The sequence below is a fragment of the Pogoniulus pusillus genome, chromosome 6 (assembly GCF_015220805.1).
Source record: "Pogoniulus pusillus isolate bPogPus1 chromosome 6, bPogPus1.pri, whole genome shotgun sequence".
NCBI classification, from domain to species: domain Eukaryota; kingdom Metazoa; phylum Chordata; class Aves; order Piciformes; family Lybiidae; genus Pogoniulus; species Pogoniulus pusillus.
In genome coordinates this window covers 20,131,645-20,149,584 of record NC_087269.1, presented here as the reverse complement: position 1 = coordinate 20,149,584, position 17,940 = coordinate 20,131,645, and the positions used below count along the sequence as shown (strand labels likewise).

Here is a 17,940-nt window from a genome sequence, read left to right as displayed (position 1 = left end):
AGTGCTCTTCCATTGTCTTTGTGTAGGTTTTTAACAGTGCAGCCTGCTTTGTTTCTCTGGGCCACCTGTTTGTGAGGTGCTTTTCTAGGAATGGGGTAAGGCTCAGAAATGCTGGGTGTTATTTGCACATTAGGATAAAGTACAGATTATTTCAAGTAATATATTAATAAAGTGAGACTTGAGAAAGTCTTAACTCTGCCAGGGATTTGTCCAGAGGTGTCGTAGTGCCAGACCTGAAACACTGCAGAGTTCTGCTTGTTCTCACAGAACTTGGTAGTGAGTGTAGATAATAAGCTACCATTACCAATTTCCCTGCTCATGTTAGAAATGCCATGGAGACCTACAGAAGTTATGTGTTACTCTGTAATGCTGCAGTTTGTCTTTAGGTGTTGTTCTAAGCACATACTTGTGTTGAATTTCTGTCACTGAATTTTTGGTATGTGACACTTGAAACTGAAGGTGGTAATAAACAGAAACTCTGCAAAATGAGGACATTCATGAAGTTTGCAGATGAAGTGACATGCAAGAGAGCACAAGAGCTAAAGTTAGCAATGTGCACATCATCTTCCTCAGATAAGGGCATAGCATTCCGTGAGGCTGTGTACAACAGCTGAAGTGTGTTCCCATTTTTTTGCATGATTGCTCATGGCAAAAAGAAGCATGCTGCTCCTGTTGCTGTGCTTTACAGTTAAGATCTTCCTGTAGTGTATTTTAGCATGAATTGGGTGGTTTGCAGCTTCTTTCAGGCTTTATTGCAGTGGATCATCTTCAAAGGACCTGAAATGTGTTCCTTGTGAACAAGGGTTGCTAGAAATGGTCAACTGGGAAATGATTGGTTCCATGGGTCAGTTTGAGTGGATAGTGATTTGTGGATTTGTGAGGCTGAAAAGAACAACTAATTTTTTTTCCTGAATGTCAGATTTAGGTTATGTAGTGCTACATGACTGACAGATTGATCTTGTCTGGAGCTGAAGATTTGGAGGTAGGTGATTTTGTTCCCCAAGTTTAAATTTTCTTTCACTGAGAGTTAGCCAACAGATTTGTTTAGTTGTGTTTTGCAGATTTGTTTCTCAGGCTTCCAGTCCATATGACTTAGTTCTTAAGTTTGGACTGTGTGTCAGAACCAAAGGGTCTGCACTTGGTACCTGCAGGAGGTAATGCCATAGAGACAGTCTGAAAGATGTGGGCTGTCAAGGTAGATACTGTGAAGGGTTCTCATGTTGGGGATGGGAATAAAAGGGGCATTGGTGCTGCTTCTTTGATTGGATGCCTCAGCAGAAACTTTGTTTTTACCATTCCAGATGTTCTAGTTGCAGAATTACTCGCAGCCTGGTTCAGGCCAATTGTAATAACAGGCTGTGGTACTTAATGCTAGTAAGCCACTCTGCTGTTCCAGCTCAAAGTCATTGTTACAACCATTTCTCCTCACTTTGTGTGTCTTACTGCTGATGGATGCCCTGTTTCAAACAGCATCTTCCCTGCAGGCCCAGTTGTGGCCAGCAGCACTGCTACAGTGCAGAGGGTGGACAACAAAGGCCAGGGTGCTGCTGCTGCTGCCTGCAGGTGGCAGGCTGCTCCTTTGAATGCTGGGTGCCTGCTACTGACTCACTCTGGGGGCAACGAGGAATCCAGCACAGATGGATATTCTGGGAAGAAGGGAAGATGTTTTGAAGCAATTAAATCGACCTACCACACAACTTACTCTATCACCTTGCTTCCTTGACTTGTCTTAACTAGGAAAGAATATGTTAACATACTTCTTTTTTGCTCACTTTAAATGGTTTACATTTCTGTAGGAAGGAGAAGCATTATAGGGAGATAGAAACAAGTTCATTTTGTAGATGTTTAAATATTGAAACACCTGGATGTCTGTGAGGTGGTGAGGTCAAAATATTGAAACACCTGGATGTCTGTGAGATGGTGAGAATGTCAGTACTGAAAGATGTAGAGCCTGCTGGCATGTAAATAAAGCCCATACTATGTTTATTTCCAGACGATTGAGATGTATTCTTCTCTAGTGAGAAAAGACAGATTCAGGTCATTAAAATATATATATATATATATATATAAATAAATAAAGCAAGCACTTTCATTAGTCTGTACTTTCCCTTTAGCCAGTTCATTCTGCTGTGGCACTTTTCCATTAAAAGACATTCTTCTCCCAAGCTGCCTCAGCTGTCAAAGAGACATGCCAAGGAAGGGTGAACAGTGCTTTGAGTTCTGGGCTGGTAAGCAGAGTTCAGTTTTCTGGGTGCAGGCTCCATGTGGCTGAAAGCACTGCAAATGTTAGGCAGAACTTCTCAAAGAAGTCTCTTAAAGGGATAATCAGCCTTGGCAGCTAGTTACTGGAAATTACAACTTCATCCTAATGATTTTTCTCTTGTAGACATAAGGACTTGAGGCTGCTGGGCTGTCTGTGATACTCCTCCCTGTCAACTAACAACAAAAAAACCCCAGCTGCTGTCATGAGAAATGCTACATGGCAGCTCGGTGTAAATTGTTGTGGGACGGTTGAAGATAGATGCCCTGTGCTAATTGTGCTGATTTCTCTTACCATAGGTTTTGCTATTAAAGTTTTATAGAGGGAGTAACCCTCAGCAGTTGGGTGTGTTTTGATGATAAGAATCTTTTTTCTCCTACCTTGATGTCAGATCAATGTACATCAACTCAAGATTTATTTTCTTGCAGCTACTACTGCTCTATTTTTGGCTCAGCCTCCCAGGATACCTAGAGCAAAATGCATATTTAAAGTTCCATGGAGTTTCTGAGGCAAATCTGATTATTAATCACATACAGTTTAATAAGTTGCATTTTTTGTGAAACACACTGGAACTGTTGAGTGGCTAAGGGACAATTTTAGTGAATTGTCAAGATTTTGTTATGTTCAGCTCATTTCTGGACTTCATTTTCACATTATCTTCATAAAATAATACCACTTTAAGGAATGAGAACTTTGAACAAAATTTATATAGGGAACAGGGGAAAAAAATCACCTCATTAAACCCATGCTCAACCACATGGGTGATGTACTGGAACTGCCATCCTCCCAAGTGCATGTGATGTGTAGGAGATCCTCAGCTCCAAGCTCAGCCTGTCCATTGGCTCTGGCCATCTTTCCCACCTTGCAGGACTTTCCATTGTCCTTGAGCTAGCAAAAGGATGGTGCAGTAAGTCTGAAGACAGCAGCAGTACAGCTGTGGAGAACAGTATCTTTTGGTTTGTGAATAAAAAGGCTTCCTCCTCTTTCTTGACAATCTGACATCTAAACTTTCAAACATTATGCTTAGCAGTGTCTCCTAGTTGGCCCAAATACTACAGCACATGTAAAGACAACAGAGCAGGTATCACTGGGAGCACAATGACTGTAGAATTACTCATGATACATGAGTATACCAGCACAAAATGTCAGTTCTCACTGGGTTTGCCAGAAATAGGATTTTTCTGTGCTGTACATCAGCTTGTTCTAGTTGGGAACTTTAGCACTTTGACTCCCAACAGTTAAACATCCTAATGTTGAAAAAAAGTCTTCCATTTCCTTCTGCAGGAGGTGATTTCTTTTCTCGGCATCTTCACGAGCGCGCTCAGAATTCCGCAGCTTTATCTCCAGCATGGTGTACTTCTTGCGTTCTTGGTCCAGTTCTTCTTCTAGCCTAGCCACATGCTTCCTCAGGTCTGCACTTGTTTCTTCAATTCTTAAAACCAAAGGGGAGAGAGACAGGAAAGGGGGGAAAAATGTGGTTTGTTTGTTTTTAAAGTAGCTGGATAAATACTGATTATAGCTATGATAAATAGAAGTTGCTCCATGTAGAGCTAAAATATCTTACTTCTAAGAGGAGATTTGAAAGGTGGGCACTAATTGCCATTTCATTAATGTAGAGTTCAGGGGCAGAGAGCTTCTGTTTGGATCTTGAAACAATATGCTGCAGTTTTACAATCCAGTGCTTACTTCTGGGCAACGTACTGAGGGTCTGAGCAGCTATATTAACTCCTTGGGCTAAGTTCAATAATATTTTAACCCCTGTTTTCATCCTGATCCCATGGTTCTCTACATGGATATCCAGTACAGGGAAACTTCTTTGGAGGTCAGGTAGGAATGAGGTCTTGGTCTTCCCTCATAATCCATTTTATGGTATTTTCAGTTTTGTTACTGATGCCAGAACTGAGGAATAAAAGATTTTCATACCACACAAGATTTACAAAACCAAACATTTCGTGTGAGGAAGAATCTGAAGAACAGACCTTGGTTTGCTTGTGCACAAAACTAAAGCAAGACTAAGAGCTTTTCTCTACGGAGGCCAGAGATCAAGATCCATGGGGTTTTTTTGTCTGACACAAGCAAGAAATCATCTTTCTCACTGTGAGGGTGTCAGAACACTGAACAGGCTGCCCAGGGGGTTTGTGGAGTCTGGAAATAGTCAAAACCCACCTGGACGTGTTCCTATAAGATCTGGTAGGGGGTTTGGACTGGTTGATCTTTTGAGGTCACTTCCAGCCCCTGACATTCTATGATTCTCTGATCCCCAGCATGTTTCCTAAGCACAAGACAGAACAGTGGTGCTGACACAGAGGACGGAGAATATCCACTTGGCAACTTCTGATCACTAGAATGTTCAGAAAGGGGGGGTTTAAAAATCAGGCTTTTTCTAGGAAAAGTGTCCCCTCTCTCACTTAAAAAACCCCACCAAACTACAGCCCCACACACAGGCACCAGCACCTCTTCACTGATTTGCATACTCAGCTGTGTAGCTAGGATGCTTGGCTTCCCTGTGAAAGACTTATTTTTAACCAGGGCAAGTGACACTCAACAAGGGAATGCCACAGACTGGACAACAACAAAATAATAAAAAGTGAGACAGTCCCAGGAAGATCTGAGTTCAAGAAGGAAACTAGGGCAGGCAATGCAGGACCTCCCCTTAAACTGTCCTGTCACAGCTAAGGATGGAAATAGGACTTTTGTCACAACTTTCACAGCACCTTAGAAGTCACACAGGTGTGCTGATAAACTCCAGCAGATTGGTAGCTGCACTGAGGTGTGAACAGGAATCTATACCATGTGCAAAAAAAATGCCCACTGGTGAAGGGAGACTTCTCACCCCCTACACAGCTGTATTCTGTAATCCAAGAGACTCTGCTGAAGCAAGCATGCTAATCATCACACATCCCCTTTGTAACATTTTTGTTGCCTACTACAGCTCTGAGCTATCCCTTTCTTCACCACAAAGTTTAGGGGTCAGCTACAGCAGCCTAGACTAGCTGTCCGCTGTCTGAATTACACAGGGTCACAGTACCTACTGTATTTCTACATAAACAGCGTGATAGGTCCTCTCCAGTCCCAGGTGGTAAACATGAGTTACTGAAACGCAACAGAGAATGCCAGATAATTGTACTAACCTCGAGGGAGAAATGCTCTGGAACAGACTGGTTACAGGAAGGCCATAAAACTTGCCTCCCTCTGACTAAGCGCAAGAAAATGGGCAGTTGATGATAAATAACAGCTTTTCCATCAGCAAGTGCTCCTTACCTCTGCCCCAGGCAGGTATTGACTCTGCTTTCTCTCCATTTATGTATGTGCCAACAAAAGCTCATATTCCTTCATTAAAACATACCCTGCTACACACAGCGAGTTCTACAAACCACACAAGCTCATGTGCAATGGTGAAGGAACTGGTTATTACTTCTGGGGACTAAATTATATAAAGCTAGTGAGTTCCCTTGCTAAACAGCCTCCCTTTGCTAGCTAGTACCTGTCTTTCCACAGGAGCAGGCTTTCGTGCAGTTTGGAAGGCTACATATTTTTTTTGTGCATGTAAATTGCTGCAGACACAGTAAAAACAGTGCAAAATTTTTGAGAGCCGAAAAACTTGGCTAGAAATTCTTAGAAATGACAGCAAGATCCTTCAGGGCATAATTCTGAACAGCTGGAGTCCTCCTGGTTCATACAAAAAACAGTGATTGCATCTTGCACTGTTTTGTGAAACTTGGTTCCTTAGGCATTTTTTCTTTTAGTTACTTTCATGGAATCCTAGAACGGACTGGGCTGGAAGGGACCTCTAGAGGTCATCTAGTCCAACCTCCCTTGTAGTCAGAAGCGATGCCCGCAACTAGACCAGGTTGCCCAGAGCATCCTTTGGCCTATGAGACCTGGCTAATTCATAGTCTGCCAGTCACAGTGCTTTCTGTCCCTGTCCAGCTGAAGGGGAAGGCAGGTGTTTGAGCTGGTCCAGCTGAAACTCCTCGACAGCTGGAATGAAGAACAGATATTCCTGGATGTCTCTGACATCAAAAGCTGGAGGCCCTGTTGGAACATTTCTACCAATAGGAAGTGGAAAGTCATCTCTTCCCTCAGGTGCCAGCTAGAAATGTGCAGGCACACATCTCCAAGCTTTAGCAGCCTCATTTGCTTTCTGTTTATCGTTCTGTATCCCTGTAACAAGGCTTGCCAGCCCTGCAGAATTAAATGCAAGGCACATACCCTCATTGGCCTCGCATTCTGCATCAGTAGAAGAGCATCATCATTCTGCATCTAGCCTCTAGGTCTAATACTTGGTACTCATGGGTGACTTCAATCACCCTGATGTTTGCTGGGAAGACTGCACAGCCAGCCCAGGAGGCTTTCGCAGTGTATCGATGATAACTTCTTGATGCAGGTAGTGGGGGAGACAACAAGGAGAGGTGCCCTGCTCGACCTTGTATTAACTAATAGAGAGGGACTGGTTGAGGACATTAAGGTCAGAAACAGCCCTGGGGACAGTGATCATGACAGGGTGGAGTTTAGTATTCTACAGGGTAGAATCAAACCAGCAAGTAGAATTGCAACCCTGGACTTCTGCAGAGCTAACTTTGTGCTCTTCAGGGACATGCTTGCAGAAATCCCATGGGCTAAGGCTCTGGAGGGTAAAGGAGCCCAAGAAAGTTGGTTAATTTTTAAAGACCACTTCCTCCAAGCCCAAGCTAGATGTGCCCCTGAGTAAAAATCAGGTAGACATGCTAGGAGGCGTGCATGGCTGAGCAAGGAGGATTTCCTCCTGAAGGAAGTCTCAGGGGAAAAAAAGAAATGTATAGTTCATGGAAGAAGGGATTTGTCACTTGGGAGAACTATAGAGAAGTTGTCAGGGCATCTAGGAAGGCAACAGAGAAAGCCAAAGCCCTCTTTGAACTGAAGCTGGCAAAGGAAGCAAAAGAGAACAAGAAGGGCTTCTTCAAATATATCAGTAGAAAAAGGAAGAATAGGGAAGGTGTGGGGCCACTGCTGAACAAGGAGGCAGCCCCGAGAACTGAGGATGCAGAGAAGGCAGAGCTGCTGAATGCCTTCTTTGCTTCAGTCCTGCACTGGAGAGCAGCCCTGTGGAGAGGGAGCTGAGAGTCCTGGTGGCTAACAAGTTAACCACGGCACAACAATGTGCCCTTGTGGCCAAGAAGGCCTATGGGATCCTGGGGTGTATTAAGAAGAGTGTATCCAGCAGATCAAGGGAGATTCTCCTTCCCCTCTACTCTGCTGTGGTGAGACCTCATCTTGAGTACTGCCTTCAGTTTTGGGCTCCCCAGTATAAGAGGGACAGGGATCTGCTGGAGAGGGTCCAGCAAAGAGCTACAAGGATGATTAGTGGACTGAAGCACTGCCTTGTGAGGACAGGCTGAGACACATGGGGATTTTTAGTTTGGAGAAGAGAAGACTGAGAGGGGATTTAATAAATGTTTATAAATATCTGAGGGCTGGTCAGGAGGCAGGGGGGACAGGCTCTGCTCACTTGCTCCCTGTGATAGGACAAGGAGTGATGGATGTAAATTGCAGCACAGGAGGTTTCACTTCAACACAAGGGGGAACTTCTTTACTGTAAGGGTCACAGAGCACTGGAACAGGTTCCCCAGAAAAGTTGTGGAGTCTCCCTCTCTGGAGACTTTCAAGGCCTGTCTTGATGTGTTCCTCTGTGATCTGTGTTAGCATTGTCCTGCTCTGGCAGGGCGGTTGGACTCGATGATCTCCTTGGGTCCCTTCCAACCCCTAATATCCTGTGATCAGTAGGGCATCAAAAAAACCCAGCAAAACAGTCATGAGCTACCATCCTCATTCAAAAACCTTTTCCAACACACTATGCTAGCAGTTTGGTGGTGTTCTTGATAGTTCTTCTACCTGGAACACAACAAAGTGGGAGTAAGGTGGAGTGAGCTTTACTTCTGCTCTGTGATGCTAGGTAGGAAGTGGAACTTGTATCACCCAATTCTCCTTCCACTTTCACATACCAAGGTTAGTACAATGCGAGAGGCAGAAAAAAAGCTGCAGACTGGCAAGCTACCACCAAGGGCAATGATAAAATAAAGCAGGATGTTAGCAAATGCTGCTCTGCCCTAACAGCTGGTCCACTGGAAGAGATCACACTTCAGAGACATTTTTGAGCAATTACAAGAAAAACGAGGCAAATGGAGCCTACAGCTGCACTACACAAGTGCAACTCGTGGGCTTTTGGTGCCGTGTCTGGGAGACTGATCTGAGAAATGGAATCATAGAATGGTCTAGGACAGAAGGGACTTTCCAGTCAGCAGGGACATCTCCACTAGACCAGGTCACTCAGGTCCCCATCAAGGCTCACCTTGAATGTCTCCAGGGAAGGAGCTTCTAGCCCCTCCCTGTGCAACCTGTTCCCCTGCTCCACCACTCTCATAATAAAGAACTTATTCCTAAGGAAATCCTATCAGAGGTTTAATGACTGAAGGACTAAAGCACTAAGAACTTAACACACACATACAGAAGCTGAGAACTCAACCATCTGCAGGAAATGGAACTACAGCCCTTCTTCAGTGCAAAGTAGCAGTGCTACTGAGCACAGACCAGCGATGGTTCTTTTGCACTGTAACACGGTGTGCTGCTTTGCATCTGGCTGTATGGTAAACCATGTTTCATTCCTTTAAGCAGCAGTACTTCATGTGCATGTGTCCCTGAGTACTTCTCTGGAAGTCATTGTTAAGCATGCACTTATAAAACCTAATATGGTCACACAAATTAATACATATTACTTCCTGGTTATTAATACTGAACACTTCCCAGAGCCCTGGCTCTCACACATAGCTCTTGAAAGTGATGCACAGACCTGAAGTACAGCAGTCACAGTTGTGTAAGTAAACTTCCGAGTGGGAAAAGCACTACACAGTTCACTGTTCTGCTGCACAAGCAGCAGCAGCTTCCTGCTGCTTTGATTCAGCAGCTGGCCATATGAGTACAGGACCAGCATAAGCACATCAGAAATCAAAAGTCGCACTGAAGGGCTGCTGAAAAAGTTGTAGCTGAGATGTAGTCCAAACACCACCACAACATATCCAAAGAGTGGTTGAGATCAGTTCCCAGAAGGATGTTTCTGTCAGATAAAGCAGCAAGAAGCCCTCAATTTCAGAGTGATTTGGTACAAATCTTGGCACTTGCATAGCCCAACTGATACCTCAGTAGGCCAATCAGTCTCACTTCTGTGCCCAGTAAGATCATGGAGCAGATCCTCCTGGAGGCGCTACTGAGACAGGAGAGTAATGATGAGGTGATTGGGTACAATCAGCATGGCTTCACCAAGGGCAAATCCTGCCTGGCAAACCTGATGGCCTTCTGTGAACAGGTCACAACATTAATAGATGAGGGATGAGTGACTGCTGTCATTTACCTGGACCTGAGCAAGGCCTTTGACACTGTCCCACACCACATCCTGGTCTCCAAGCGGTGACACATGGGTTTGATGGGGGGACCACTAGAAGGATAAAGAACTGGCTTGATGGCTGCACCCAAAGAGTGGCTGTCAATGGGTCCATGTCCAAGTGGACCCTGAGGAGAGGGACTTGGGGGTGCTGGTGGATGAGAAGCTAAACATGAGCTAGCAGTGTGCACTTGCAGCCCAGAAAGCCAACTAGATCCTGGGCTGCATCAGGAGAAGTGTGGCCAGCAGGGCAAGGGAGGTGATTCTCCCCCTCTACTCCACTCTGGTGAGACTACAACTGGAGTATTGCATCCAGTTCTGCAGCCCCCATTACAAGAGGGATGTGGATGTGCTGGAAGCGTGTCCAGAGAAGGGCCACTGGGATGATCAGAGGGCTGGAGCACCTCTCCTATGAGGTCAGACTGAAGGAGTTGGGGCAGTCTGGAGAAGAGGAAGGTCCGAGGTGACCTTATTGTGGCCTTCCAGTATCTGAAGGGGGTCTCCAAAAAAGCTGGGGAGGGACTTTTTCGGCTATCAGGTAGTAACTGGTCTAGGGGCAATGGAGCAAAGCTGGAGGTGAGGAGATTCAGACAGGACATGAGGAGGAAGTTGTTGAGCATGAAAGTGGTGAGAGCCTGGAATGGGTTGCCCAGGGAGGTTGTTGAGGCCCCATCCCTGGAGGTGTTTAAGCTCAAGATGGATGAGGCTCTGGGCAGCCTGATCTAGGGTAGGGTGTCCCTGGCCATGTCAGGGGGGTTGGAAGTAGATGATCCTTGTGGTCCCTTCCAACCCTGACTGATTCTATGATATCCTTGCTAAGGCCTGACCACCCTAGGTCCCAGTCTTTTCCTCCAGGATATTTGCTTTGCTGTTAATACCCAGAACACTGACAAAGAGCAGACTGATGTCCTGTAAAAACAAAATGTGAAATACTGGAATTCCCTATGTAAAGGAGATCCTGTTTCTTGTGATGCTCTCTTAGAGAGAAAAGACAGACCATGAGAAAAGACCAAAACAAAATCTACTGTCTTCCAAATCCAAACTCAGCATCTGAGCACCTGATAGCCCACACCCATGTGCAGTCAGGAGTAGTACTGACAGATGACTTCTTTGTCCCCCCTGCAGATAACTTTACCTTTTAATGTTAGTCTCATACTCAGTCCTCTGTTTGCTCAGTTCTGTCTGTAGCTCCACCACCAGACTCTGCAAGGCTCTAGAGCATTTGATGGAGTCTCTGGAAGCTGCAGCTGTGTTGCTTTGTTCGCTGCTGCTGCTACTGCATACATCAAATCTGTCAATGCTGTTCTCCAGATCTGCAGTCTTGACCTCACTCTGAGACAGTGAGCCCTGAGTTACCCACTCAGTTTTGAGAGAGCTTAAAGCAGAAGAGTCACTGGCCCGGCAGGCTGGGCAGCTGCTGACCGAGTCCATCACGGAGATTTCACATGATGATGTAGACCATGTGGTGGCCATGCTCTGTGTGCTAAGGGAGAGGCTGGAGGAAGGGACATTGTCATAAGTAGAGAGTCTCTGGGAAGAACACGAGTCTTTAACTCGCTCCCCGGAGGCTGTCCGGCGATGGCCTCGGAGGGAGTACAGTCCATTCATCAGCCAGTTTCCACTGGAGGAGAGGTTGGGGATGTCTAAGGATGAGCTGCCCAGCTTCGGACTCACAGATCGTGCTCCCTGCTGGCGCAGGGAGTATTTCCAAGGAGGCAGTGTCTGCATTCTTTTGTTTGGGCTGGTGGCAGGCTGAGGCAGTTTGCCACCGTGCTCTGCAGGAGCGTTTTTCACCACGGGCTCAGGGGTGGCCTCTGGCGCTGCAGCGTTGATAGACGGCAAATCAGCAGGGCTGGGGACGCTGTTCTCCGACCTGCTGTCGTCCCCATCCTCCTCAGAGATCCACTCCACAGTACTGCGCTGACGCACGGGTCTGACTTCCAGCTGGCTCCCTGGCACATCGGCCTGAGGAGCAGCGAAGATTCTCCCCTGCTCGCTTATTAACACTGTCATCAGGTGCTGAACTAATGAGGTGCCTGTGCGGAGAAAACAAAGGCAAGAAGCTGATGAGGCGTGAAAGGTATCAGACACTCTCCCCATGGCTGTGAGATGTTCTGTGGGCTCCTTGTGAGGCAGCCTTGTGGCCAGCATGCACCCCAATGGGTCTGCACGAACAGCTGCTCTGGCTTTTTCTCTACAGGACTGCAAGGCACAGGAATCATTTCCTTTGCTGGAAATGGGAACTGTGAAGGATACAGGCATCAGTCCAGCCCATGTAGCTGACTAGCACAGTACAAACAAATCACTATCAATGCTTAGTAGATTGGTCTGCTTAAGGACACCTTTGAAGGTGACGGAAGGACACTGGGAAAACAGGGCATGTCTGTACCACACCAAGGCATGGGGCTCAGCACCAGCATCACCCTCAGTGTTTTCATCCACGCAAGACAGCATAGCTCTGTGCAGAGATGCATGCCAGATCCTGAGCCTAGTAGCCTATTTGCTGGAGTGGAGCACCTCTCCACTCAGCCTCCAAAGGCAGCAGCTTTCCACAGCTCTGGAACTACTGTTCATTGAAGAACCAAGAATGCCTGCTGCACTGAGTGTACAGAGAAGCTTGCAGGAAGCATGGCACCTGTATGATACACATGCACCTGCAGAAGGTGGGCAGCAAGTACAGAAAGCACTTGCCATTACTTAAATCTCTAGAAAGAACCTGTCATTGTTATTCAGTTGTGGAACAGGCCATTATGAACTAGTGGAGAACATGACTTAGCAAACCCTTAGCACTTCCTAAAAAAGAGGAAAAGCCTTAAAAAGAGCAAATCTTTAAGTATTGTCTGAAATAGAGAATGAGAGTAACATATTCAGGGGCTCAAGATGAGAGCCCAAGTTTTGACCTGATAGCAAGAGGTACTGAGCTCGCCTACAACTTCTATTTTATGTCTGTGAATGCAGGGAAAGAAATAAAGGTCTCTGGAGTTAAGGGCATTCCTAACAGTTCAGCTGTCAAACTTCAGGTATTTCTAATTGAAATTCATGGTTTAAATTTGAATAGAGACATAACTGAACTGCTTTTTATTACGGACTGGCACAGGTAGTTTTCTGTATCAGTTGATTCTGTGGCTCCAGAATACTCTGAAGTTTAGATATCTATCTATCTATCTATCTATCTATCTATCTATCTATCTATCTATCTATCTATCTATCTATCTATATATAATTGAGAGTCCTTCTACTTCTCCACAATTTCCATTTAACAGCCTTCTTATCTAACAATAAAACAAAACATTGCCATTGTTGTTGCTCGTGAGTATAATGACTAAGTCTAAAAATCCAGCCACCAGATCCTCATCTTTCTACAGTTCAAATCTGTCATGGTAGAGAACTTCAGGTCACTGCAGCATTTTTGTACAATGATTACGAGAGACCATGGAACCACAGCTTCTAAGGCACCTGTGCACCTACACACAGCACAAGGCCCTGTGCCATCAACTGAACTGCATAACACAATGCCTGATGTGGACTGAATCCAAACTTGTAATTTGTAGCAAGTGAACAAGAAGCATGTTGTTGGCCAAGGCTGTAAGAGTCTTATCAGCGCTGGCCAGCTGGCCACTAGGGGAAGTCACAGCATCATAAAACAGATGGAGGTGTCTGCTGTCCCCACCTCTGCAATACTGAATAATTCTGCATACTGGGATGAAGCTCCACCAAAAAACACCCACAACCCCCAAAAAATCCCAAACAAAACATGAGAACAAAAAGCCCAACGACCAAAACCAGCATTCCTGCATTTTTTTTTCTCCTCACATTTTTATGTCTTCCCTGATTTGAGGGAAAGGTCTCAAATCTATGCTTAACAATATGGCCCAAATCTCTGTGGCAGGCTTTGAATCCCTGAAGAACTACAGTAAGAGCCACTACCTCAGGCTGTGAAGTTGGCCTGTTACTTTACAGTGAGGTCACCATCTGTGGGGCACACATCTGCTGTGCCCTTCAGAGGTCACTTGTGCAGAGCTAAAGGCACTCCTGCTGCTAAGGTGTGATAATGCTGGCATTCTGTAAGGGATTTCCATCATCTAAACACCATGTCAGCTATCCCCTACAGCTAGGTAGCAGTGCCAGGGCTGAGATGAGACATCCTGGGCACAGCATCTCCATCTGTGCCTAATGCTGGATGAATCCATAAATTCTTTTTGTAGTCATGCCAAAATCCCACAAAACTTGATGCAAAGACCCTGCTACAACTTGCACCACAGAGTTGTGTTCCACTGCAACCCGGGGGAGTGGCTGTATCCCAGACTTAGTGTCAGCCACAGCGAGGTCATGCCCTGGGCATTTCCTGACCATAAGGAGGCAGATGAACTTTCAAGCTTCAGATTCTTATATTTGAAAACTAACAGTGATTGTCAAATTACTCCTTGAGTTCTGTGGAGATCCAATCCATACAGACTAGAAGACACCCTGTAAAGCCAGCATGGCACAGCAAACACCTCTTCATTGTGGACTGGATGTTCTTTACAACTTGTCTAACCAAAAATGCACCAATACTAAATGATAGCACTTTGGTAATTCTAAGATGGTCCTTCCAAAAAACATTTAAGCCTGTATTTTAGTAGTAAGTTTCAGAAGAGTTTCACATAGCATCTTACAATGGGGCAGAGGCATCTTCATGTGGTGGAGAGGCACTTCCTATCCTGCGATGAGTGGAATAACAGCGCCCAGATAGTATATCCTCACACAGGCACTGGTGAAATAGATTCCTTGACTTGTGGCTGACTGTGCAGTCAAGTGACACAGCTAACTAACAGAAGTGTGACTTTCAGCATACTCTTGCAGCTCCAAAACATGGGTGTTAGTTCACAAAAGTAGTACCTACCTTCCATCATGGTCACTGGATCTTCCATTCTGGGCCGTAGTATGTTTGGTCCAAATACTGTAGCCAGGTTCTGGACACTCATCTTGTTAATGCTGGAATGAGCCTGAACTTCATCGAGGAACCTTGAAAAGCCCCCCCAGAAAAATCAAAGGAGGAGAGGAAGGATAAGTAAATCACTTCTTGGACTGTAGGCATTCTGGGAGAGGAATAGTTTTGTCCTGTGTTTATAGAACCCTGATACCTGAAATGCTTCTAGAGACTATTGGAGGCTTGACACTCAATAATAACCCCAGGTCCCTCTCAATGTATGAACAAGAGAAGACAGGATAGTTTCTGCCAAGAGTAGCTGCCCTCAACTGGGTCTGAAAAGACAGATTTTTATACTTTTATGAGAATTCTCCAGTTATACAGATTGGCTTCTGCCAGTTTTCACTTGCAAGTACAACAAAAGACATTTCACCCATCTCATTGTCCTAGAGTTGGCAGCCTGTGGAAAGACCTTTGTGGCCTGAATCTAACAAAATACACATGAAGCAGCAGCTTGAATGCTTCTTGAGAATGCATCAGCTGGCCAAACATCAGAAGAAAAAGCCAAAGCAGCACATGAAGAGGTCCAGACAGACTGGCTATCCATACATGTAATCTGGAAATCAGCAGGAAGTTTGTAACAGTGTTTTTGGAATTTGGAACATCTTCCCAATAGGAGAGGTAGTAAGAGAAAGGTTGTAACAAACACCTAAACTACTTGTACATAATTAGTCAACAGAGGACATACAAGCCCACAACTGCAGGAAATAGGACTCAGTTGCCTCAAAAGTGAACAGTTTCCTAAACTGTTGTTAAGTTTTGGATTATTGGATGGGTTTTGCAGGGACAAAAGTTTCCTTGTCATTCTCCACTAAATAGATTTTTGAATGCTTCTACTTGCAGCATGACTCTTCTATGCACTTTTGTTTCTTTTTCTGTGATGGACACTGTGCTGAGAGACACAGGAATTGTCAGTTTTCTTCACAAAGTCAGAAGTAAAGTCTACTTGCCTTGCCTTTCCTTACTTCTTCACTTGGAAACAGGTGTGATTCCTCTGCCTCAGCCATTCATGTTTTGAGGTGCTCAGATATTAAAAGAAATGGCTATGGAAGCACACAGTGAGACAAACCAATTGCTTTTAAAGATTCAAAAAATGAGTTTTAGAAATGCTATCTGCCTTTACACTTGGGAAGGGCTTGACACCTCTTGAATAAGTGAAGTGCGTTTGTGTCTACTGCCTTCTCCAGATGTGCAAATATCACTGATGATAAAGGGACTCACAGCCACGGAGACAAGAATACAACCTCAAGTTCAGTATGTTGGATCCTGGGTTAAAGTCCATTCCAGCTCCCACAACACTTTCCAGGCCACTTTGCAAAAAAGCTGGGAGAGCCAGCAGAGAGTACCCTGGTGCTCCACAATGAAGCCACTCCCAACTGCACTTTCAAATCAGAGCTGAGGCCAGCCTGGCTGTTCTGACTGCTTCTGCTTCTCCACGTGTGGCATAAATATTCCAGTGTGCCTGGAAAAATAATACCTTTCTTTGCTAGTCTTTAAATGCTACCGAAACAAGCAATATATTATATTAGTATCATTCATGCCTGCTGCCAAGGCTGTGAGTGACAGCAGTTTGCTTGGCTGATGCTCTTGGATAAACCAAGAGGTTTCTTCAGGTAGGGCAGAAGTTTAACTTGTGCTAGTTTGAAGCTAGCTAGAATGTTTTGGTGAGAAGAACTAGACTACAGGCTGTGAAAGGAAAACAAGAATGATGCCTAATTCACTCATAGGCTTGCTGAGAGGTATAAGAACAAGAATCCAAACATAGATAAGGGAGTAGTACTTCTCCTGGGGGAACTGGCTCAGCTGCATTTCTCTCTCTCTAGTCTCTCTGCCGTTTCTCTGATTAATCCACTTTGCTTCCTAACTTCCTGGAGGAACCTCCATTCTTCCTTGGCACTGGGGTAAGGTTGAGAGAGGAGGGGAGAAGGTGGAAGGGTGGTTGAGAGCCCCTCCTGGGGACTCAGGTTTCTGGGAGGGGAGTTGTGTTTCTGTATTACCTTTTACCTTGTATATTTCTGTATATAACTGTATATACTGTAATCATCTGCTTGTATATTGTGCTAAGCTGTAAATAATAAGCTTCATTCAAATGTCCAGAGCCGGCTGAGTCTAGTCTGGGTGATTTCCAAAGTGGGAAGGGGAGGGGGGCAGGTAACACCCAAACCATCACACACATCCACACATCCTATAGAGCAGTAATTTATGTGTAAATGATGTTTGAATATTCATGTTTTCAATGCAAATTATTTGCATATGAGACAGCCTCAGCAAATGTAGTGACTTTCTCAAGTGTTAATTAATTTCACTTACTTGCATATGTATTTGAGGAGGTTGTAGTTGGCCTGAGGCAAATTCTTCACCTGTTTAACCAGTTCCTGGGTACCCTGAGGGGCAGGAAAACCAAGAACTATTAATATAAACACTGAAAAGTAGACTGACTTCCCTTAAGTAATGCAAAGTCCTCTTTTCGGAGTCCAAACCATGAAAAACAGCTGGTAACAGAAGGAGGCTTTGCTTTAAAAAAGGTGTCCTCTGGTGTCTTGTGCCTTACCAAAAATCAATGTCCAGATTTTGATGCAGTTCTCGAAGTCAGTGGAAATCCTCCTCTCAACTTTAATAGCTGACGTAGAAGCCTTCAGTTAGTGAGACCTGCTAATCTTCAAGCCTACCCACTGGCACTGGTACAAAATAACCAGCAAATGTGCCTGGCCTATTTGAAACTTTGGGGCACTGAGTGTTGTATAAATACACTGCAGTAATGCTCAGCTGAGCAGAGGAGAGGTTTGGGGTTTTTATTCTTTAAAAAGCTAAATTATATTCCATTAGTTCCTTTCTGAGTACTTACTCCCCTTTGCAGGCAGACATTCATTCTGAGCTGTGACATGCTTCCTTACAAAATCTTTACCTTAAAGCTGAAGATGAGCCATCTGCTGGAGGGATGTCACAAAACCCTGCCACTACTTAAATCATCTCATGAAAACCTCAGCCTCAGAAGACTATTGCCCTTCACCAGTCCCAAGCATCATTTGCCTGTCCATGTCAGTGCTGCAACTTCCCAGGAGATCTGATTTTTTTTTTTCCTTGAGACAACCTCATTGCTATCTACAACTACCTGAAGGGAGGTTGTAGCCAGGTGGGGGTTGGTCTCTTCTCCCAGGCAACCAGCAACAGAACAAGGGGACACAGTCTCAAGTTGTGCCAGGGAAAGTACAGGCTGGATGTTAGGAGGAAGTTCTTCCCAGAGAGAGTGATTGGCATTGGAATGGGCTGCCCAGGCAGGTGGTGGAGGCACCGTCC

At 45.0% G+C, this 17,940-nt stretch overlaps 1 protein-coding gene across 8 annotated transcripts in view; it reads right to left on the bottom strand.

Moving 5' to 3' along the window:
- Positions 1 to 2,779: 2,779 nt before the first annotated feature.
- The window catches only part of ARHGAP22 (Rho GTPase activating protein 22), a 164,933-nt gene continuing 149,772 nt past the window's right edge, over positions 2,780 to 17,940 (bottom strand). For all 8 annotated transcript variants that reach the window (XM_064144771.1, XM_064144774.1, XM_064144770.1 and 5 more), the window contains 4 exons: positions 16,954 to 17,027; positions 14,557 to 14,678; positions 10,810 to 11,710; positions 2,780 to 3,692 (listed from right to left, as the gene is read on the bottom strand). In XM_064144771.1, the coding sequence (XP_064000841.1) occupies positions 3,464 to 3,692; positions 10,810 to 11,710; positions 14,557 to 14,678; positions 16,954 to 17,027 (1,326 nt within the window). In that variant the 3' untranslated portion in view covers positions 2,780 to 3,463. The remainder of the gene's footprint in view (positions 3,693 to 10,809; positions 11,711 to 14,556; positions 14,679 to 16,953; positions 17,028 to 17,940) is intronic.